Here is a 21,059-nt window from a genome sequence, read left to right on the forward strand (position 1 = left end):
GCTGGATGAGTGTGAAGAGGAAAGGGACCTGGGGGTGTTGGTTGATCCTCAGCTGAACATGAGCTGACAGTGTGCCCAGGTGGCCAAGAGGGCCAACGGCATCCTGGCCTGCATTAGAAATAGTGTGGCCAGCAGGAGCAGGGAGGTGATCGTCCCCCTGTACTCAGCACTGGTGAGGCCCCACCTCTAGTACTGTGTTCAGTTTTGGGCTCCTCACTACAGGAAAGATGTTGAGGTCCTGGAGCGTGTGCAGAGAAGGGCATCAAAACTGGTGAGGGGTCTGGAGCACAAGTCTTATGAGGAGCGGCTGAGGGAGCTGGGATTGTTCAGTCTGGAGAAGAGGAGGCTCAGGGGAGACCTCATTGCACTCTACAACTTTCTGAAGGGAGGTTGTGGTGAAGAGGGATTTGGCCTCTTCTCCCAGGCAACAAGCAGGACACGGGGCAATGGCCACAAGTTGTATCAGAGGAGGTTTAGGTTGGACATGAGGAAGAACTTTTTCTCTCAGAGAGTGGTCAGGCACTGGAATGGCTGCCCAGAGAGGTGGTGGAGTCACCGTCCCTGGCAGTGTTCAAGAGGGGTCTGGATGATGTGCTGCATGATATGGTTTAGTGTTTGTGGTGGCAATGGTGATGAGGAGACGGTTGGACTAGATGATCTTATAGGTCATTTCCAAGCTTGTGATTCTATGATTCTATGATTTAAACAGAATGATGACAGGCAAAAAGAAAACCTGAAAAGTTGTCCAAGAAAAGAAATAAATGTTTTCGCTGACTCCTGTCCCTGGGTTAGAACTGCCTCCACAGATAGCTTCCAGAGGCACTCCTCAGTGACATGATTGATATCTGATTTATATCTGATATAACTGAACATCACACTGTTTCTTATAAAACAAGTTCCAGTTATACTTAAGTTATTAAAACTACATGCTAAGAAATTGTGATTTCCTTACAATTTTCCACCCACTTTAAAGGATGCCTTCAGCACTTGCTTTTGTGCATAAAGAGGTTCTATCAGCAGGTTTAATTCCCACTCATGGCTGACGTAAGACATTTTTTCATAACACTTTGCTTTTACAGCACTGTGGCTTACATCCAAATGTAGGCCCACTTCACTTCTATGCAAATGTTTTGTATTTCATGTAAATTGTAATTTGCTTCAATTCAACTGGAAACACACAAGCACGCAGTTAGTAGGATAGAAACCTAAGGCCAGTTTTGTAAGAAGGATTTATGGCGTATCAACATATTGACTTGCAATTTAAAAAATAAACAACCTAGGTATTTACTCAGCCAGAATGCTAACCTTGCAACGTGCCTCCAAGGAATAACGCTTTCCCGCTCTAGCAGGCTGCCCAGGAACAGCTTTATTCTCTCAGATAGCAGATGCTGCTACAGCAGGAGCAGAGGGCCATCCCTGAGGAAATCAGCACCACCTCAAGTCAGCCAGCTTCACCCCTTCTCTTTTGCATCCTTTGTTGTTTTCTAGCCTGCCATCTCCAAAAGAGCACCAAGGAGACCAAGTCACACACTTGACATGAATTTACATTCAAGAATATGAGTTAAGAAGAGCTGGTAAGAGGAAGAAGATGATGCTTCAAATAGATTTTGACCAATCTCATCTTTATAGAAAAAGCAATGTATCTCACTGCATGGAACAGAAGGTAATGAAATTCCAATCAGAATAAAAAAGAAAAGAATAGGAGGCATTACTTCCAGAGCAACCTACATGCAAGCTCCTGCCACATTCACTCAGATCTGCCAAGTACTAACACTGGCCAGCCATGGGCTGACAGAGGACAATTCAGTTTTAGAACTAGAGGAACAGAAGTAAGATCCCTAATCCAACCTACTCCCCTAAGTACACCCATCCTCCTCCACATTTCTGGCCACAGATGGGAAACTGTGACAACCTCCTGAAGGTAGCAGAGAGTTCAAGTGCTCAGCTTTGACAAAGTTAGCTGATAAGACTATTTTATGCACACTAAATACTAAAGGAAAAATGCTGTTTATAAAAAATGCAGTTAGTCGGCTGATTAGCAAAAGTTCATGACAAGTGCCCCATGCTGTTAAATAACAGCACAGAAAAAGAAAAAATTCAAATATCAGTTGAAAAAATAAGTACACTGCTTAACAGGAGACTCCCCTTGCATGTTAGAAAAAACACCTTGCTGAAGCAGATGGCTATCTGGATATCCTTTTTACAGAGAAATAGTTGCTAGGTAGGAAAGGATTCACAACATGCACTTACCAAATGTGCTTTATGGAAGGAAAAAAAAAAAAGAAGAAAAAACACTTTACTAAGACATTATCTTTAAGATTAAATGAAAGCAACGTATCTCAGAATACTGAGCACAGAGTAACCCAATAGTACAGCTAATAGTTCCTGATCAAGGAAATAAAACTCTATATAATTATTTTTAATAACCTTTATAATCATGTTCTATAAGAAGTGCTCACTTGTTTTCTGACCTGATTTGGATCAATTCCTACTAGCAGAGGTGTTGTTGAAAGGAAAATTTTTGAAGATCTTTACATTAATGGTTTGGATCTTTTACATTAATGTAAAAATCATTTGTTACTATCAGTATTAGGAAACAGCTCATCATGTACAGCAATTTGGTTCCTGGTGTCATAAACCCAATAACATCATCAAAATTAGGACTAAAGTTTATAGCTAGGTTGTAGTAGGAAGGTAAAAGCAAAGTATTAAATAGACACTAAATAAATTAAATAGTATTTAATTTATAAAATATTTAAAGTATTATTAAAGTATTATTAAAGTAATATATAAAGTATTTAAAGTATTTAAAGTATTTAAAAGTATTAAATAGACACTTTCTGTCAAAAAATTGTCAAGTATTCAGGTCTCGTTCATAAATTATAACTACTACAAAGACATATGTCATGCAAATAATATTACTTTATGCTAGGAATACAAAATTATAACAGCATAAGTCACACCCCTTATCTTCTGGGAGCAATTCTAATCTCTAATATTTGAGGGCAACACACGTGACTTCAAGCAAGTATACTGCTAAGAGCAGAATTTTCTCCTTTCCAGAGGGTGTTCAAAGTCAAATCACTGAAATTCATAAGTCTTACTGTAAAGTGCACTTACCAGCGCTGGACTGTCTTTAGATTCCAAGTCAAAAACATCCCGCCGTTTCACTGTCAGCAAATCAAGATCTTTAGTATCGTCGTCGTCGTCATCATCTTCAAAGAACTGCATGGAGTTTGTGTTTGGAACGCGGCTTGACAAAGCACCTTCTTTTTCCTCCTCCTCAAATGCCTCTTTTGATTCACATTCAGACTCACTCTCTTCAGTGCCTTCACTGGAAGAAGGATATTGTTGAGTTTCTTTCCTTCTCTCCTTTTCCTCTGATCTGTTAACAGACAACTTTCCACTTGAATTAATTCTGCATTCCTCCATTCCTTCCTTCTTCAGTGAGGAGACGGTATCTTTGTTTTGCTCCGTTTCTTTCAAGGGATTTCTCTTTTCAGATGTCTTTTTTGCTGATAACTGTTTCTGAACTTTCTGAAGAAACCTCACACGAGGTGCCATTGCAAGCCCAAGTGATCTAGAGCATGGAATTAAACAAATACATTAATCTGAAAGGTAGATACAAAAATTTTACTAAATTAGAAGACCTCATTAACAGCTCAAGTGCTTCCATTGTAGCTATGATCATTTAAACTTACACACTTTGATCAATATATTTACAGAATAGTGTTTGGTACTCAACAGTACACAGTAGGTTGAAAGACGCAAATGAAAATGAGGAATGCAGATGAAACAATTGAGGTAACACTGGAGAAGACCAAGAAAACAAAGAACATGAAAACCTGCAGACAAGAGCAAATTAAATATGATCTATAACGAAATAAGCAGAAGAAACACCGATACAATTTGGTGTTGAAGATACATGGACGGCACGTCAAGCACAGAGCACTCATCAAGTCGGTATCCTTCGCTGCTAGAACTACACCCAGAACATCATCCCTACCATCTCGTGGTGATCAGAAGAACAAACAGTATGGATAAGCTGCGGGAAAAGCTCTGGGACAGACATTTGTACCTTAAAAGAAATCCCATCTGCCTTTATTCCTACAGCAAAGCCTTGGCTTTGTGGCACATATAACTGAGTGCCACGGCGCTATTATTAAACCCAGTAATTCCTATGCTAATGCTTTATAAAAGCAGACAAAAATTCCGCTTTTCAGAATTCAGAAATATTATATGGGAGAAGAACAAGAGAACATGTGAACATATCTGTATGTGAACACATATTTTGCCAGTTTTTCCTATCCATCCTAGAAAAGAAGACTAGAATTACAAGAACCGAAATGACCCATAAGCCAAGCAGCACAGCTCTTAGTCTTGGAGATAGGTAGAGAGGTTTAATATTGCTAAGAAAAGACAAATCTGTGCACATAAAAATCCTCCAAACACTTCTTACTATAAGAATTCCTAAAGAAACTTGAGGATTTTAGGTCACTACCATCTCTTTTTTATAGTATCTTCCAAACTGAGAACACTTTGAGAAAGGCATTCTACAACTATTGAAAGTTTCCTTGTGTTGTTAGATGCAATAGTTTCCTCAGAATACATTTCTTAATCAATTTTCCAATCTAAAGTTCAGATGCACTAAAAGATTTTCATATATAAATGAGCTTTTCTTTCCAGTCCTTTTTTGAAACACAAGACAGTTGTAAATAACCTGTCATCGTTTCTGCAGAATACCAATTCTTATGCAAACTGGCTTTTCATTCTGATATGAAGTTACAGCACTTAATAAACACAAACATACTGCACCTTAAACTTGTTCAGAATTACAGGAATGCACAAAAGCACAACGCAGCAATTTCTTCTACAGTAAAACAGATTCAGGAAATGACTTAAAATAGTCTGAGAAAAGTAAATATTCCAGAATCTCAAAAGAAAATATATGCATTATTTGTTTACAGCTTTTAAAATGTTTTCAGATGACAGAATGTACAAAGCTCTTGAAAATAGGAGAAATCAAATCAATTGAAGTGATACAAATCTGACTTTACAGTCTTTCCAGGTGGCTTGATTAATAACCAAAACAAACAGAAAAATGGCTTTTGCTGTGTTCTTTGATTAGCAAGCTTCAAGTCTACACTAAGGAGATAAAATGCAAGACGTTTAACTAATAAAAAGACAGACCAAGATCATCAAGAGTTTCTGGGCCAGAATCAGAGATGATGCCACAAAGAAGCTATCATGGATTCATGTTCTACAGCCCAAGCCCTGAGAAAAACAAAGTATGCTCTTCTCTGCTGAATTCTGCACGTGGGACAACCCTGGATATATGAACAGACTGGTGCACGCAGTGCTCAGGCAGCCCAAAGGGCCAACCAGACCCTGGGGTACCCCACGGCCAGCAGAGCCCGGCAGGGGGAGCTCTGTGCTGTGCAGCCTCATCTCCAGCACATCTCTGCCACTGCAGAGGACCAGAAAGCTCAGATGCTCACAGAAATAGGCATAGAAAGATCAGAAAGGGAAGGCTGGATCTCACAGGCTGTTGAGGGAGAGCAATGTGAACAACGCCCAAACTCCACAGAACACTGGAGAGGATCTTGGTAACGGCATGGGAAATAACCTTGTCTGCTTACAGGTGTACAAAATTGCAACCAACTGGGAAAAAGTAATTAAGGCCAGGCCATTAATTTCAAAGGAAGCCTGTGTTTAAGAAAAGATGCACAATGACAGCAAAAAGGAAGGCCAAGCAGTACCCAAGGGCTGAGATGTGCAAAGCCATACCTGGCACTGTCTGCAGAACACTGGGCAGCTCTGCGCTTGCTGACAGCAGCCAGAGCAGGAAAACAAACTAAACCTTCTGTCCTGACCACATCATAAGGATCAAGGCTATAGCTGCAGTGGAGTGCCCTATTTCTCTGGTCCGTGACAGGACAGACAGGTTTAGAGAGATGGACTGTGCATTCTAGTATCACCCACTTCAGGTCTGATAGCACCTGCAGATACCTGCTATTCTGTAACACCGATCTGTAAGCAACAATGCTATATTCAGCTGGGTACGAAGTTGTCTGCATTAGATATTTCCCAAACAACTTGGCTTCAGCCTGCTATCTTTATTCTCTGTGTATCAGTGAAGAGATAAACAGAAAAATATGCTGCATTCCTCCTGGAAATCACAAGGAAAACAGGGAATTACTTCCTTAGCAGCTCCTTACAGCAGTGACTAACCTAAATCCAGCAGACTTGCCTATTAACATATTCCCCCAGATTTAAATGTGCTATGTTAGATAGCCTAAGAAGAAAAAAATAAATATTCCCCCACCTCTTTTTTACCTTGACTCCTAACCAAGAGGCCAGAGTGACTTATTACTCCTTTTCTCTCTTATTTGTTTACCTTCGCTTACATTTTCAACACTGGCTTTTGCAATAAAAACACAAATTCTCTTTTATGTAGTGTGGAGGTTCTCCTTCATGAAACCTGAAGGCTGGCTCTGGTCACAGGCCTGATTAAGTCTTCCTCAGCAAATTATTTCTGATAGCAATTTGTAATGAAAGGATATTGGATACAACATTAACTATCATAGCTCAAAGGTCACAATATCTCTGGAATACTTATGTATGAGGGGTGAAATCGGGGGTCACCTCCATTGGTGCAGAGTTTGAGCAGGGCATGCAGGCTCTTGTTCATAGCTGGCAAAAATGCATAGCTAATGGTGGTGGCTATGCTGAAAAACAGTGTCTTGTAGCTGTAAATTTGCTCTATCAGTGTTATTGTGCTCTTTGTGTCTGCTGCAGTTTCCATGGAAATAAATTGGAGGCATTACTTTCAAAGTTATCTACCTATATGCACACAGATGCGCAAAAAAGACCACTGCTTTTCCGCAGACTGTCAGCAGCACTGAAAACAATCTCAGTGCACAGACAAGCCAGGTAAAAGAGCAACGGTGGCCTGACATACTGAAATGCAAACCTGAGTGCAGCATGTTTTTTCTATCGGATTTTAGTCAAGTAACAGCTATCAGGCTAGCAGTAAGTCTCTGAAGAAAGTCTGAAATACTTTGAGGAGATTCAGTGTGCTATGGCATGTGCAGTGAATGGAAAGACAGAGGGCTGCAGGGTGTATGTAAGCAAGCCTTACAGTCTGGAAAGAGGGAAAGAAGAGATGCAACAGAAACTGCTCAGAGTAGAATCTCCAAATTATCTCTTAAATGTGTTATCTTCTGACTTTTTGATTATGCTTCCATATAGTCCATATTATCTGTTCTACTCCACCCAAAAATTGCCCATTATTTCCATTTTATCACAGCAATGGCATATTAGTAATTTGGCTGAGTTGAGATTAGGGTCGTCTTTCATGAAGGGTCAAATCCTGGCTCAGATGGCCAACAGGAACTATGGAGTATTTTGTCTACATAAATATCTGATACTAAATGCTGAAATTCAGAAAGAGGTACTGAGATTCCTAGACTTCATCACTACCACCATCTGTAAGCAGGCTTGTTAAAACACTGGTTAAGTTTTTGTGACCAGTCCTTTCAGTCCTCATCTTCTGTCATTCAGCACAGCAAGACCCACAGTTCAGTTTTAAAGACACTGACAAACCACAGTGTTGAAGGGGCAGGCAACAGATGTAAGGAAATTGCTGAAATTTTTCCCAGTTGTCTTAGAAATTTCCTAGTCCACAAAGCATATTTTATAACAGATTTATTACCTTAAAAAAAACCAAAATCGTGTTAATTGAAGCATAGCACAGGAAGACCAGGTGTTCCATAATCAAGTAATTTGTCACATTTTAGTTCATTATGCCATCTACTAACAAGTTTGAAGACTTAGGTCTTCTCTGTATATAATTCCAAAGACACATAAAATCAATTTATTATGCATTTTTGATCACCCTCCTGTTCCCTTCTGACTACCCTATGTCCCCTGAGATTGTTTCAAAGCCTCACATTTTAAAACAACCTCAGATGGCTGTCATCTTTAATGTCAAACTGTCAAAATTAATTTCCCTCCCATAAGAAAATGTAGAATATATGTACAAAAGCTTCTATAGTAAAATGCACACTATTCAGACCTGTGAAGAACTGCTTCATCTTTACCCAGCCCTAAGTATCTTCTGAAAAGTAATTTATATCAAGGGAACAATGTTTCTTTCACACCCAAAACTGGACTACAAAATATCTCAATTTCTCATTAGATAATAGCCAGCATGTAGCTACGTGGTTGGAGGATGTACCTGAACAAGAATTCTTTGTTCTCTATCCTTTTACTCAGTAAGTTCTGTCTTTTATTGTATCTTCTGCTGTACGATTCATCTCTCCTTGTAGAGGTGCACTGTTTTTACACATCATTCTTACTTAAAATGTATTTTAAAATAGGAAAGAGCACTGCATAAACATGGAAATATGAATACAAGAAACTTTCCAATGTTATGTGTTAACAGTTAAACAAGCTTTTTAAAGCTATAACACACATTGAGGCTTCTTTTTACACTTTTCACTTTCCATATTTTCTGCCATACTTACAGGGCATATTCTGCTAGAGGCAATTTGAAAACATCAAATACTTCCTTGTTCTTCATTAAGTAAACTGAACGCAAGTAGGATACAAAACACTGAAAAGAAAATAAAAGTATTTTTTTAAAAGCTTTTCATTCAATTACCGACACACAAAATCATTGCTCTAAACAGAAATAAAATTTCACTCTAAATGGATTTCAGGCTGAAGTTCTTTTACCTCATATCCATCAGTCAAAATTTACTGGTGCTACCAAAGTGATACAACTTCAAATACACAAATATTTCATTAAAGCACATGAATAGGCTGAATTTGCCAGTAGTGTGCCCTTTTATTTTCACTAGAAAGCAAATACAGCAACTTAGCCAAAAAAGAAACATTGTTGACATTTTTTTTTTCCTCATTTCCTGAATTTCTAAATGACATTCCTCTATTTTGACAACTGAATCACATGGAAACAAAAAGAAGCCAAGGAGCTATCAGTCTGAAGTGTATCAGCCTTAACTGTAGCCGCTGGCAATTCAACTCAATGTAACTGTCTTTCACTACAGCCTAGGATAATTCATCACCTTGCCTTTGCCACCAGCTAATCATACACTTGCAGTCGATGAACGCAGCTCAACTGGTCAGCATAAATTCACTACAAGACATTTATTAATATGAGCCCAAGCTTGACATTGCAATAAATCCATGATGCTCACCAGGAAAACTGGAAACATCACTTAACAGGACAATTTCATCCTCCGCTGTATTTTTCCCTCCGCCCTTCTCCAAAGGACAGATTCCTGCTCTTCTTTTAGCATTCACCTTTCTTTTATGTAGTATATTTCTGCCTACCATTTCTTGAAATTAGCACTTCTGTCACCACTGATAGCTCTATAAACAGTTTTAGTCCTATTCCAATCGTAATAAAATCATAGAAAATTGCTTTGCAGTATTTCACCACTCTCTCCTGCAGCAAAAGCAGGTGATGTTCTGATAAGCTAACATTCATTCATCAATACATTGTATCATTTGTTCCAAAGTAGCAGTTGGTTGCTAAATTGGCCATTTACTGCTTTCCTTACGCACTAGCAGAATTCTGAGCTGGCCTTCTGTGGTTACACACTACTACAATATTTTTTTTCTTTTAAACCAGCAAGCACTAGAACCAACAGCTAATTAAACTGGCACACAGTATCATTCAAGTACACTACAAACACACCCCTGTTCTGCTACCTGCACTCTTGTCAGAGAAAACTTTTGCCTTGGTAATTCAAGTGGAATTTAAAAAGTTCCTACTGCTTGTTAACCTAAGACAGAGGAGAGACACAAAAGTCTGAAACACCAAGCTTTTATGGTGAAACGCTCCAAAGAAAAACTTTTCCAGATGTGAGAACTATGAGACCATAGATTAAGCAGTCACAATGTCATACTTCTTTCCTTGGCCAGTGGAAGTAAGAACTTCTGTAAAGAGAGATGCTTTTCAAGCTGTCCTACACTTGGTTAGAGAAGCTTTCTTTTACTGGTCTTTTTTAAATGCTGAGGTTTTCAGGTGGCTTCATAGCTGATCATCTCTCAATTCTTGGGGTGGAAGATTTTATCACACCCCATCTCAGCTACAATCAATCGTAAGGTACAGAATAAAATACTTGTTTTCTCACATTAAATTATTAAACATTTTACCAAGATAACTAGAAACCTACAGAAAGAGACATAAAAGTTGGCAGATCTCATTAATCTACTGCTGTCTAGCAAGTGACAGCAAAAAGAAATGACAGTCCCTTCTTTCTGTGACAGATGGGAAAAATTACGTTAAACAAAAACTACCTTTTCTGTGAATCTGAAAGTTGCAATATCTACAGATTGTAAGGTCTACGTGGGTCAGTGCACCCACAGAGCAGAAAGCTCATTGTGCCTTTTGGGTAACTTACTTTACTAGTATTTCTTTGATACACACAGTCTAGAAATTATCAATAAGGGGTGGAAAGAACACATCTTTTTGTGTATGTACCAAGCCTGTGTAAGGGGATACTTAGATTAGATGTTAATAAAAATCCTTCATTCAGTGTGCAATAAGGTGGTAGCACAGCTGCCCAGAGAGCTGCGGGTGTCCCAGCCCTGGTGGCCTTAAAGGCCAGGTTGGATGGGAGCCTGAGCAGCCTCAGCTGGTGGGGGACAGCCCTGCCTATGGCAGGGGAGTGAAACTGGGTGGGCTTTAAGGACACTTCCTGCCTAAAGCATTCCATGATTCTACAACTGAGAATGAACCAAACAAGTGCATTATGTTGTAATGTTTATCAGCTATCAGGGTTCAGCCCTTTGACACTCGAAACAATTTTTTTCAGCTTTCTCACAGACTGGATTCAGGCTGGGAAAGACCTTAGAGATCATCGAGTCCAACACAACCTAACCATACTACCCTAACTCTAACAACCCTCTGCTACATCATGTCCCTGAGCACCACATCCACAGTTTTTAAACACATCCATGGATGGTGATGACTCAAGCTTTCTGCTGACCTCACTTGCTATTTCACACACTCTGAACACTTCCAATAAGAGATATTCTCTACCCCAAAGCCTTAATGCAAAACAAAAAGGTTATACATACATATATATATATATATAATCTTATATCGGGTGTGTGTGTTTGTATGTGTGTGTATAACCGAAGAGAAACTTGACTTTATTCTACTTAATTTTAAGAAGCATTAAGTACAGAAAAAGCAAATAGCTTCTTCAAAACTGTGGCAACTTAATCCAAATTCTGATTTGATTTCATGTGCCTTCATTTCAAGTTCTAAAACACTGTCTGTTCTGGATTTCATCCAATTCTCCTAACATTTGGTCACATCTCCGCATCCAGACTGGAGAGCTGAGGGAAGATGAATTTTGTCAGTATGAGCTCTATTCCTTCTCTTTTATCATTTTATATTAGCCACTGCTTTTTTTACTGTTTTGATCTAACTTTTGTGATGGTTTGTCAGTTTTTGTTTCCTACTGCAACCAAACGTTACAAAAATACTATCACATGAATTAAATCATACCCTCATGGGTAACATTAATGCTGAGCAGAAACATATCACAGATCAGAAACATACCAGAAACATATCACAGCTGTATCACAGGAGCAGCTAAAAAAATGGTTCTGACTAGCAGAACTACTAGAAAAAGAAAACACATCAAGTACTGTGCTGTATTAATCTGCCATATCTGTAGTTTTATTTTATTAATGTGTTTCTTGGATAACTGTTTTAAATATTAAGAAAAAAATCAATTTATGTACTATTTTGACAGAATTCAAAGTAACGGAGCTTGACTGGAATCTCGAACTGTAACTGATTATGTTGCCAGAGCATCCAGCAAGTCCCTGCAGGAGAGATGGAGAATGCAGTGGCAGACATCACCCTGCTGTCCCATCTCCTCCCACACAAAAACATTCAAGTTAGCAGAAAAATATTTTTGAACTTTCTCAGACTAGGTGATCTAACACCAAAATTAAAAGAACAGAAGGTGGCACGAGTCCATGAGAACTACAGATGATGCAAAGGACATCAGTCTGATTCACCCTGTCTCATTCCAACCAACAGCAAGCAAACCACAAGATGAACTGCAAAATTCCTTAAAGCAATTAGTAACCAAGAATTTAATTCTATCCCTTTCAAGTACACTTCTCAAACAGGGTTTTTGCTTTTGGCCTCCAAAGTGCAGGACACAATGACTGAGATCTCATGCCCCCAACACAGCAAAATACATCCTACCTGAATTTTTGTGCAGAACTACACCCCTGCACCGCTGTCTCATCCACTCTGGTGCTCAAGGAGAATTTATTTCTTATAAACGTCAAGACCTCTCAGCTTCCAACAGACAGGACCCATTTTTTGATAAACTGAACATTTCAGTTAACAATCTGAGGTCAAGATTTCAGCTGCATTATTACTACTGTTTTATCCACGTTAATATGTATGAATACTGGAGGACACTGTAGACTGTTTGAACACTCAAATCTTATTAAGGAGGAACAACTATGACAAACCACTTGTCCATATTTTAAGATTCTCAAAAACTGAACATATACACAGTTTGCCTGCAAGGTGACACTGCACTAATGGCCATAAATGAAAAACTGCAATAAAAATTGCTCAACATGGTAATGAAATTACAATTTACAATTTTCAAAATTAGTCAAAGACCTTATTTGCAACCTTGACAGACAGCCCCCTGTTTGATTTTGTTCTTGTGCTATTTTGAAGCTCTCATTATTTTCTGTTGCTCAGTTCAGAAAGATCTTTCTCTTCCTTTCAAGAGATCTTAAAAAAAAAAAAAAAAAAAAAAAAAAAAAAAAAAAACACAACAAAAAAAAAAAAAAAAAAAAAAAAGCCAGAAACAGAAAGACTTGTTAACATTTTCATTCCAAGAAAGATAATGCTGGCTTCCCCCTACTCTCAACCTCCTTCAGTCAGCTGCTCCGCCACTTCTGATGTAAATGTGTGTAATTACAACTTCCTGTGGCAGTTGCTGATGATCATAATTTGTCACCAGTGCACTTGGCCTGTGCAATATGAGGAAGCTTACATTGACATTCCACAAGCTGCAACCTTCCTTTCACAGTCTGAAATATTGCAACTTGCTTTCAACAGAAAGACTACAACTCCTGGTCACAATCCCATTCTCATTTTACTCTATCATTCAGGTTCAGTAGAATCTTTTCATGTGTCATCTGTTCCCATGCTGGTTCACATAAATGAACAGTTTCCAATGCTAATCCAGAATCTCTGCTTTTCTTCTATTCCTCAGACTTTGGCACTTCCAAATTTCCGACCTTTTGGCTTTTGGTAATGCCCTTTAAATGTCACCTATATGTACAACAAAGTGACCTGAAAGATTTTATTATGTACCACCACTTGCTAAAACAAGCTTATTCTTTCTACTGATGTCATGTTGTAAAGCATGAGAAAAATGTAGCAGTTCCAAACACTGCTGCTAGGTCACTCCTGCAGGTCAATTATTCTAACAGCAGATCTATTTAAGTAGCATGTCTCAAGAAGCTGCAGATGACTACTTACCCTTTGAGCTTTCTCTTTTAACTCCTGATCTTGAGCTAAGAAAGCTTGCATTCTCTTTTGGATGTCTGTAATCTTCTCAGGATTAATTCTATTAAAAAAAAAAAACAAAAACAGTTTGCTGTAGCAATTACAACAAATAACCACCAATTAAGTTCTCAAGAGTATCTTCATGTTTTCCACATCACTTTAATATGCACAAACATATCACCACTCTGAAAAGTTTACAGTAGAACCATATCAAGGATGAAGCACACACTCTTTATATGAATAATACAGAAGAAAGAAACAGGAGCTCAGACTTTTTATTCAGCTACAGTTTTTGGTGAAGGATGTGAAACTTTCTCCAAAGCCAAAATCATCATTAAAATACTTCTGGAATTTATAAAAATGATGAGGAAAAAAAAAAAAGCCCAATGAATCACAGGACTACTTTACACTGAGATAATAATGTTCCTAGGGAAATTCTCAGCACTTTTGAAAGCTTAAAAAGAATCCATCGCCTTGGGAATAGTGAAATTATATTCTCTGTTACAGGCAGATGAGCAAAAACAAAGGATGTTCAGATTAAACAGATTTAGGACCTCCTCGAGATATCAATCAGGAAAATAGAGAACAGCTACTATATGGCAGAAAATGATATTAGAGCTGGTAAAGAGCTCTACACAGCCATCGTATTTCTCACAATGAACCTTGCTGCTGTGTGCAACATCATCCTATGCTGTACAGCAACACACAGCTCTTAAGAAAACAAGATTAAAAAAGAAGGTTTGTTCACATATGTCATTCGAGAAAACATGGCTGTGATTAAAATATTAGGAAAGAAATATCTTACAGCAATTTCTTTGGTAACATAAACTATTATGACTGTGAAACATGAAAAAAAATGCCATTAAATGGGCTGGAAGTGCTACCAAGTAACAATTTAAGATAACAAAGCTTTATTCCTTCATTATTTATATTTCCTATGTCTATCAGAAACAGACAGCAGAAGACTGCAGTGGACATAAGAACCGTTTGGCTGCAGTTTCTATTAAAGATCCAATAGTGAAAACACAGTCAAAGATGTAAAAGCTCACTCCAAACATGCAAAAATGGAAGACAGAAATCATGAGGCATGAAAAACTCAACGAGACACAAAGTGACCAACAAGTCCTTGAAATGCAGTGCAGATGAAATACACATAAAATACCAAACACAGACAAAGTAAACAGAGATTGTTCTATCAAACAAGAATGAGAAAAGGAACAACAAATTTTTCCAACACAGGAAAAATGGTAGAAAAGCAAAATAAAAGCAGTGGCTTAAGTGACACTGAATTATATTAGAAGGTACAAGTGCAAAATACACCATCTTGAGGTAGACAAAATACAGGAAGAATAACAAAAATCTAACTAGATGAAATCAAGAGGTTCACAATGACCTGAAACTCAAAAGGAAAGATTCAAGTGAATACAAGTACAAAAACCATTGCAAGTACCCCAGGATAAAGGAACACAAGCACAAAATGAGGTATAATGAAGAAGTGAGCACAAGAATAATCAACAATAAGCCTTAAAATTAACACTCAGTAATCCCAGAAACAAACTGAATTACTGGTAAGTTACAGGAAAATTACTAAGAGATGACACACATTCAAATTTTTCCCCTCCTGGTCTTCGCTCAAAGCTGCAGGTGCCATCACACAGCCACCAGCAGTTACAGTGCAGCCCAAGCTCATGCCAGAACCAGAAATCATGGGTTAACGGGCACTTAGATAAACCCACAGGGTGAAAAGAAACTTGGCAATAGCAAGAAAGAGCAGTTAGGGCCACAGTTACATCTATTCTAGACAGCTCACTGAGAGATAAAGATCTTCGAGACGGGGCAGGTAAACATAGTGCTCATCTTCCAAGGTGGCAAAAAAAAGAAGTTACAGCAGTGCTTTTGCTGCACTTGATACAGAAAAATTGATTTGTAAGCACCTAAAGAAAACAAGCAAACACATAATAGCCAACACAGCTTAGAAGCAAAACATGACTAATCAATTTGATTATCCTTCATACTATAACTGGCTTTAAGAATACGAAAGAAGTAGCAAATGTCCTCTCTTGATGTTGGCAAAATATCCAGCAACCTCACAATCTCAGAAGCTATAGAAACACTGTCTGTATCACGGGCATCCAACCTTTTGGCCTGCCTGGTCACAATGAGTGAAGAGGAATTGTCTTGGGCCGCACATAAAATAATAGTTAGTGTATACAAATAATTTTTTTTTTAATTAAAACACTAAAAAAAAAAGATCAACAAGAAAATAAAACTAGAGGGATATTTAATCTTGTTTTTGTGAAACTAACGCATCAATGACTGGTTTGATGGAAGTGGCTGCAGTTCTCAGTGTGTTCTCACAGCCACAAAACGCTGACATGAACAGGGCGCGACTGTGAAGTGAGGGATATCTCACTCTGCTGAGAGAGGGCTTAGAAAAGCCTGGTAAAGGGACCTGATCAAATGTTTGAGTCGAGTATCTGACTGCAACTCTGCAGTTCCATCTGAAAAATCACAGGTAATGCATTCATGTCAACTGAAAATGGAATTAGAAATACAACAAAAAAAAAAAAAATTGAGGGTTTGTAGTTTTTTTGCAAACTATTCCCAATTTCCTTTATCAAAACGGAAACGTGCAGTGGCATATTTTTTACTGTTCACAGGACTGTGTTTAGCCAGTGTACCACAATGCATGCAATTATCTGCCATAACTTAAGTTAGCACTGCTCTTTTCCCATCTCCATGCCCTGCTTACAGCCCCCAGTGCCAATCACACACCAACATTCAGCTGCTGCTGAGCAATGGGTGTGTGCTCATGGCCAGGCCAGGCTCCACAGTGAGAAGAGCCAGCACCATGACAGTTCAGGACGGCTGCAGGATGAGCTGGGCCAGGATGCACACAGCCCGCATGCTGGACGTGTCTGAGCTGCAAGGAAAATGAAAGAAAGGCAAAACCAGCTGCAGAGCTGCTATGCCTATGACTGACACAATGCTGAAATCAAAATGCAGGGCAAGATCCAGTTCCCACCTGGCCCGCTGCTACTTCTTTTCTACAATGATTTGTCGATCATGAGAATATGATCCATTACTTTCAGGATACAATATGGCACTGGGGCTTCAGGCACAAAGGACAATAATCTCAGGCAGGTTATAACAATTTTTTGAATGCACACTGATTTTTGTTTAAGTTAAAAGGAAATATATGGTAGTGTAAATCTAAGCAATGTTTCTGGTTGTCCCCAGCACATTCTGCAGTTATGCATTTGCTAATGAATGAGTCAGTTTGCAATCCCCAAAAAAAAGTTGTAACTCTGGATGCTCTTCTCTACAGCACTGCATCAAGAGAATCAACCACTGCTGTTTTTGTCTTATGGTGGGATTCCAAAAATACAAAAGCTAGTAAGCGGGTTTTGGTTTTAATGAGTTTGTATGTTATTTCATTCCAAACAAATGAAACTCCTTACAATAATTATAGGCATGTAACTATGTGAGGAGACAAACCTAATAAATCCAAACACTTAATTGATGATGTACGAGCTCGCCTGAGCAATTAAGAATCAGCGAGCTAGAATCCACTACCAAAAGCATAGGAGAGGAATTTATTGCACTGTCTGTCATTTTAACTAGGTTGTTTTTTCCTTCTCTTACTCGGTATGTACTCAATTTATAATTAAAAAGTAATATAACTTTCTAGAACTGCACTTTTGCCCAGCAGCTGCATAAATGGCCATTTGGCCACTCCTGACTATGTCATGATATACAAATAATTTCAGCTACTTCCATCTCAGACCATATCTGACAGCGCTCTATGAGTTTTCTGGCCAACACTCATTCTTGTTTTCCTCTCCTTCCCCTCGTTTTTAATATCAGGATACAAGTGCTGCTCTAAGTAGACACTCTGTCTTCTCCATCTTCTCTAAATTGCAATTTAAGCAAAACAATTAAATCACCACCAAAAACACCATGCTGCCAAATGATTCCCTAAAACAAGATGCTTTCCCTTTACCGCTCACTGGGTTAGAAGTACTCTGCTTTAGACACATCTGTGCATAGCTTTAGTGATGAACATGCTGCCAGCACAGACACTACACAACAGGCCTCAGCAGATTCTCACCCACAGAAACATCTGCACTTTCCTTCTTTCAATGCAACTTCTGTCTACAAAATCTGTATTGATTTATTTTTAAAAAACATACGAAATTATTCTTTCAAACATGTAATGTACACACCTTTGAAACTCAAGCAACCTGGTGTAGAGGGAGGAGTCCATGCCTATAGCAGGGGGTTGGAACTAGACGACCTTAAAGGTCCCTTCCAACCCCAACCATTCTATGATTCTATGAAACTGTGTGAAGCAGCTGATAAAACACCCCTTTTAGAGAAAATGAGAAACACATAAATAATGTTAAACTGTACAGTGTCAGCAAATTGGATACTGAACCACACATTCAGCATACACATCACGTGGACACACAGGGTCTCTGCGCTGCGCAAGCCAATTCCAGCCCCCGTCACTTTGCTCCTATCGTCCCTTGTAAGGATTTCTGAGGAAACAGGCAGTGAAGCTTCATTTCAGCAGCATGCAATACATCTAAGAGAAAAGCTGCTGGTTAAACTAAGAAAGAAAAAAAAAAGAGAAAAATAATGGTCTAAAGTTGCTGACTGTAAACTGACTGTACAGAGTAAGTCAGATATCTTACCAACACCTCTTTCTTTTACTTATTTTAAGAACTCCCAAAAACAGCATCTGAGCATTTAGATGGTAATTCATTCAATGCTGAACCCTCCAGAGGAAATGCTCTTATCAGGAAGCCTCTAAGGGAGCCAACGCAAAGATCATATTGCTATTTTGTTAGAAAAGCTTTGCTCGCAGATTTTAATCTTTAATGCACATGTATTAATAATGTTTAAAAAGCAGACTTTGGAGGGTTTGGATTTATTTCATTGTATAGTCTCAGTATTTCACCCAGGTTCCAAGCAGCAGCAATTTTTGCTCCATGCTCTCAGTGTGGAAGTTGGCTTCCTGTACAGCAAGGACAACCTCCAAGCTGCAGAGAGGAGGAAGAGCTGGGACAGGGAGCGGCTGCACAGAGCTGCCAGCCTCACACAGCACAGCACGTACAGCTGGGGGCACTGACACAAATGGGTATTCATACAGCACCGATGGCTTCCAGAAGGCAGCAAGTTTTAATGGATTCCCAAGTAATAAAAACACCATTATATAGAATCGGTATCCAAGTATTCTCCACCGCGAGACACAAAACCAGAGCTTTTTTCAGTAATTGCATTTTTATCCTAAGACTGAAGCTAGCAGTATTTCACACTGGATATCTACAGAGCTGCTCTTCCTTGGGTAAAATTTTCCAGAGAGGCAAATTTAGCAAGGATAACTCCTTCAGAAGCAGCTTTTATCTAGTCAACAAAATTACATGCAATGAAGCAATCTCAAGGTACTATCAAAAATCATTTCAGTTTACATCTAAAACTTTAAAGTTATAGACTGATTATAAATATGCCTATATAACATAAAGAGTAGCTTTCTGCCTTATTTGAATACCACTACATTTATTATTGTATATTTTACAGTTTCTCTTGCTCTGCTTTAACAATGAAGAAACGTATCATTAAAAGCACTAACTATAAATTTGCAGCTTGTAGTGATTAGAGAAGACTGATTTACTGTAACAGGCTCTACAGGGAGCTTGGATATGAAATTCAAAGTCAGGAAAAAAGCCTTTAGCCTTTTAAACAGGTATTTAGGAAAACGAAAGATTCACCCCATGAATTCTGCAAATTACATGACTTTTAATAGCCCTACATAAACAAAATGAAGAAATATTAATAGCTGTTTGTAGCAAAACATTCACTTAGACTGTTGTGGTTAAACTGCTGGTCCTTGTAAGGTGCTACAATGCTTAAAAGGAAAAGAAAACAGCAGATGTAAAGACATCTTACAAATTACAAATGTTGTCCACATCCAGTTGTGTTGTTTGTTTTGTTTTGTTTTTTTTTTTTTTAATGAATAGCAGTGTCAAAAGAAAACTTCAGCAATTAGACTTTCAGGAGCTGCTTGACTTTGTTTTTACAGTCCTATCAAAAGATGTCTAACATCAGAGATTTGTGCATATTCCACGCAGAACTGATAACCACATCTGCCCAGAAATGGTGTATTTCACTGGCTGCTCTGCAGTCAGTCTGTTACACAGGAGTAATGCTTGCAAAGAATGTTCAAAGAAGGGCAACAAAGCTGGTGAGGGGTCTGGAGCACAGGGCTTATGAGGAGCGGCTGAAGGAGCTGGGATTGTTCAGTCTGGAGAAGAGGAGGCTCAGGGGAGACCTTACTGCTCTCTGTAACTACCTGAAGGGAGGTTGCAGTGAGCTGGGGGTTGGCCTCTTTTCTCGTGTCATTAGTGATAGGACCAGAGGGAATGGCTTCAAGTTGCGCCAGGAGAGATACAGGCTGGATGTTAGGAAATGCTACTTCTCTGAAAGAGTGGTCAGGCACTGGGATGGGCTGCCCAGGGAGGTGGTGGAGTCACTGACCCTGGAGGTGTTCAAGGAACGTTTGGATTTTGTGTTGAGGGACATGGTTTAGTGAGAGCTGTTGGTGATGGGTGGATGGTTGGACTGGGTGATCTTGAAGGTTTTTTCCAACCTCAGTGATTCTGTGATTCTGTGCAAGGACAGTTTGCCAACCACTAAAATTGAAACAGTCCACCTTAAAACTTTAAATCTGCAAAGTGCCACGTGTACATTTTTCCACACTGCAGAAATGACAACTTGTGTCCAGGATTGCATATTTAGAATAATTATATTTAACTTCGACATTAAAAATGACAAAAAGCATTGAAAACAATCCGCAAAGTCCTGCTCATAGCTCCCAGCCTTGTGAAGCTGGTTGGTGCACTCAGAAGAGTAAGATTCAGTAGAAACTGCAGTGATTATCAGTCTGTGATTATCAGTCCAAGCTTTTGCTTACCACCTCCATAGCAGCAGACCACGTGCCTTCCTCTCCATTTACAAAAACAAATTAAAGTTTGTGAAGCCACTATCATATCAAGTTGCAATCAACTACATAATCCTAGCTGACCTTAATGCACCCTATTATTGAATGTACAATAAAAAAGCTAAATTAAGAAAGTCTTGCTCAATAGATTCTAATGACAAAACCTGAACTGCAGCCACTTGCATTTCTTAATTCAAATGATTTTGTATTGTAAGCTGTAAGAAATCTCATCTAACAGTAAAAGCAGCAGCGATTTCTTACCTTCAATCGTTACATTAGAATTCAAAGAATACAGTACAATTTTTGGCTAACCCAAAGGTTTAAGTGCTAAGGTAATAACAGCCACTTAAAGTTTCATCCTGTCTTGTGTTATTCTCAAAAACAGTTATTCCACCAAGATTCTCTGCATACAGCTAATTACATTTCAGTCTCAGATATTTTCACCTTCAAATCACACCTTCC

General features: G+C 38.7%; 1 protein-coding gene across 1 annotated transcript in view; it reads right to left on the minus strand.

Annotated features, from left to right (window-relative positions):
• DDX10 (DEAD-box helicase 10) overlaps window positions 1-21,059 on the minus strand; it is a 163,061-nt gene that overhangs the window by 114,228 nt on the left and 27,774 nt on the right. The window contains exons 11-13 of the mRNA XM_042839055.1: window positions 13,568-13,655; window positions 8,529-8,617; window positions 3,121-3,580 (exon numbers count right to left, since the gene is read on the minus strand). Coding sequence (XP_042694989.1) covers window positions 3,121-3,580; window positions 8,529-8,617; window positions 13,568-13,655 — 637 coding nt within the window. The remainder of the gene's footprint in view (window positions 1-3,120; window positions 3,581-8,528; window positions 8,618-13,567; window positions 13,656-21,059) is intronic.

The sequence above is a fragment of the Centrocercus urophasianus genome, unplaced genomic scaffold (genome assembly GCF_019232065.1).
Source record: "Centrocercus urophasianus isolate 14NV4802_14NV808 unplaced genomic scaffold, USGS_Curo_1.0 seq_9, whole genome shotgun sequence".
Classification (NCBI taxonomy): domain Eukaryota; kingdom Metazoa; phylum Chordata; class Aves; order Galliformes; family Phasianidae; genus Centrocercus; species Centrocercus urophasianus.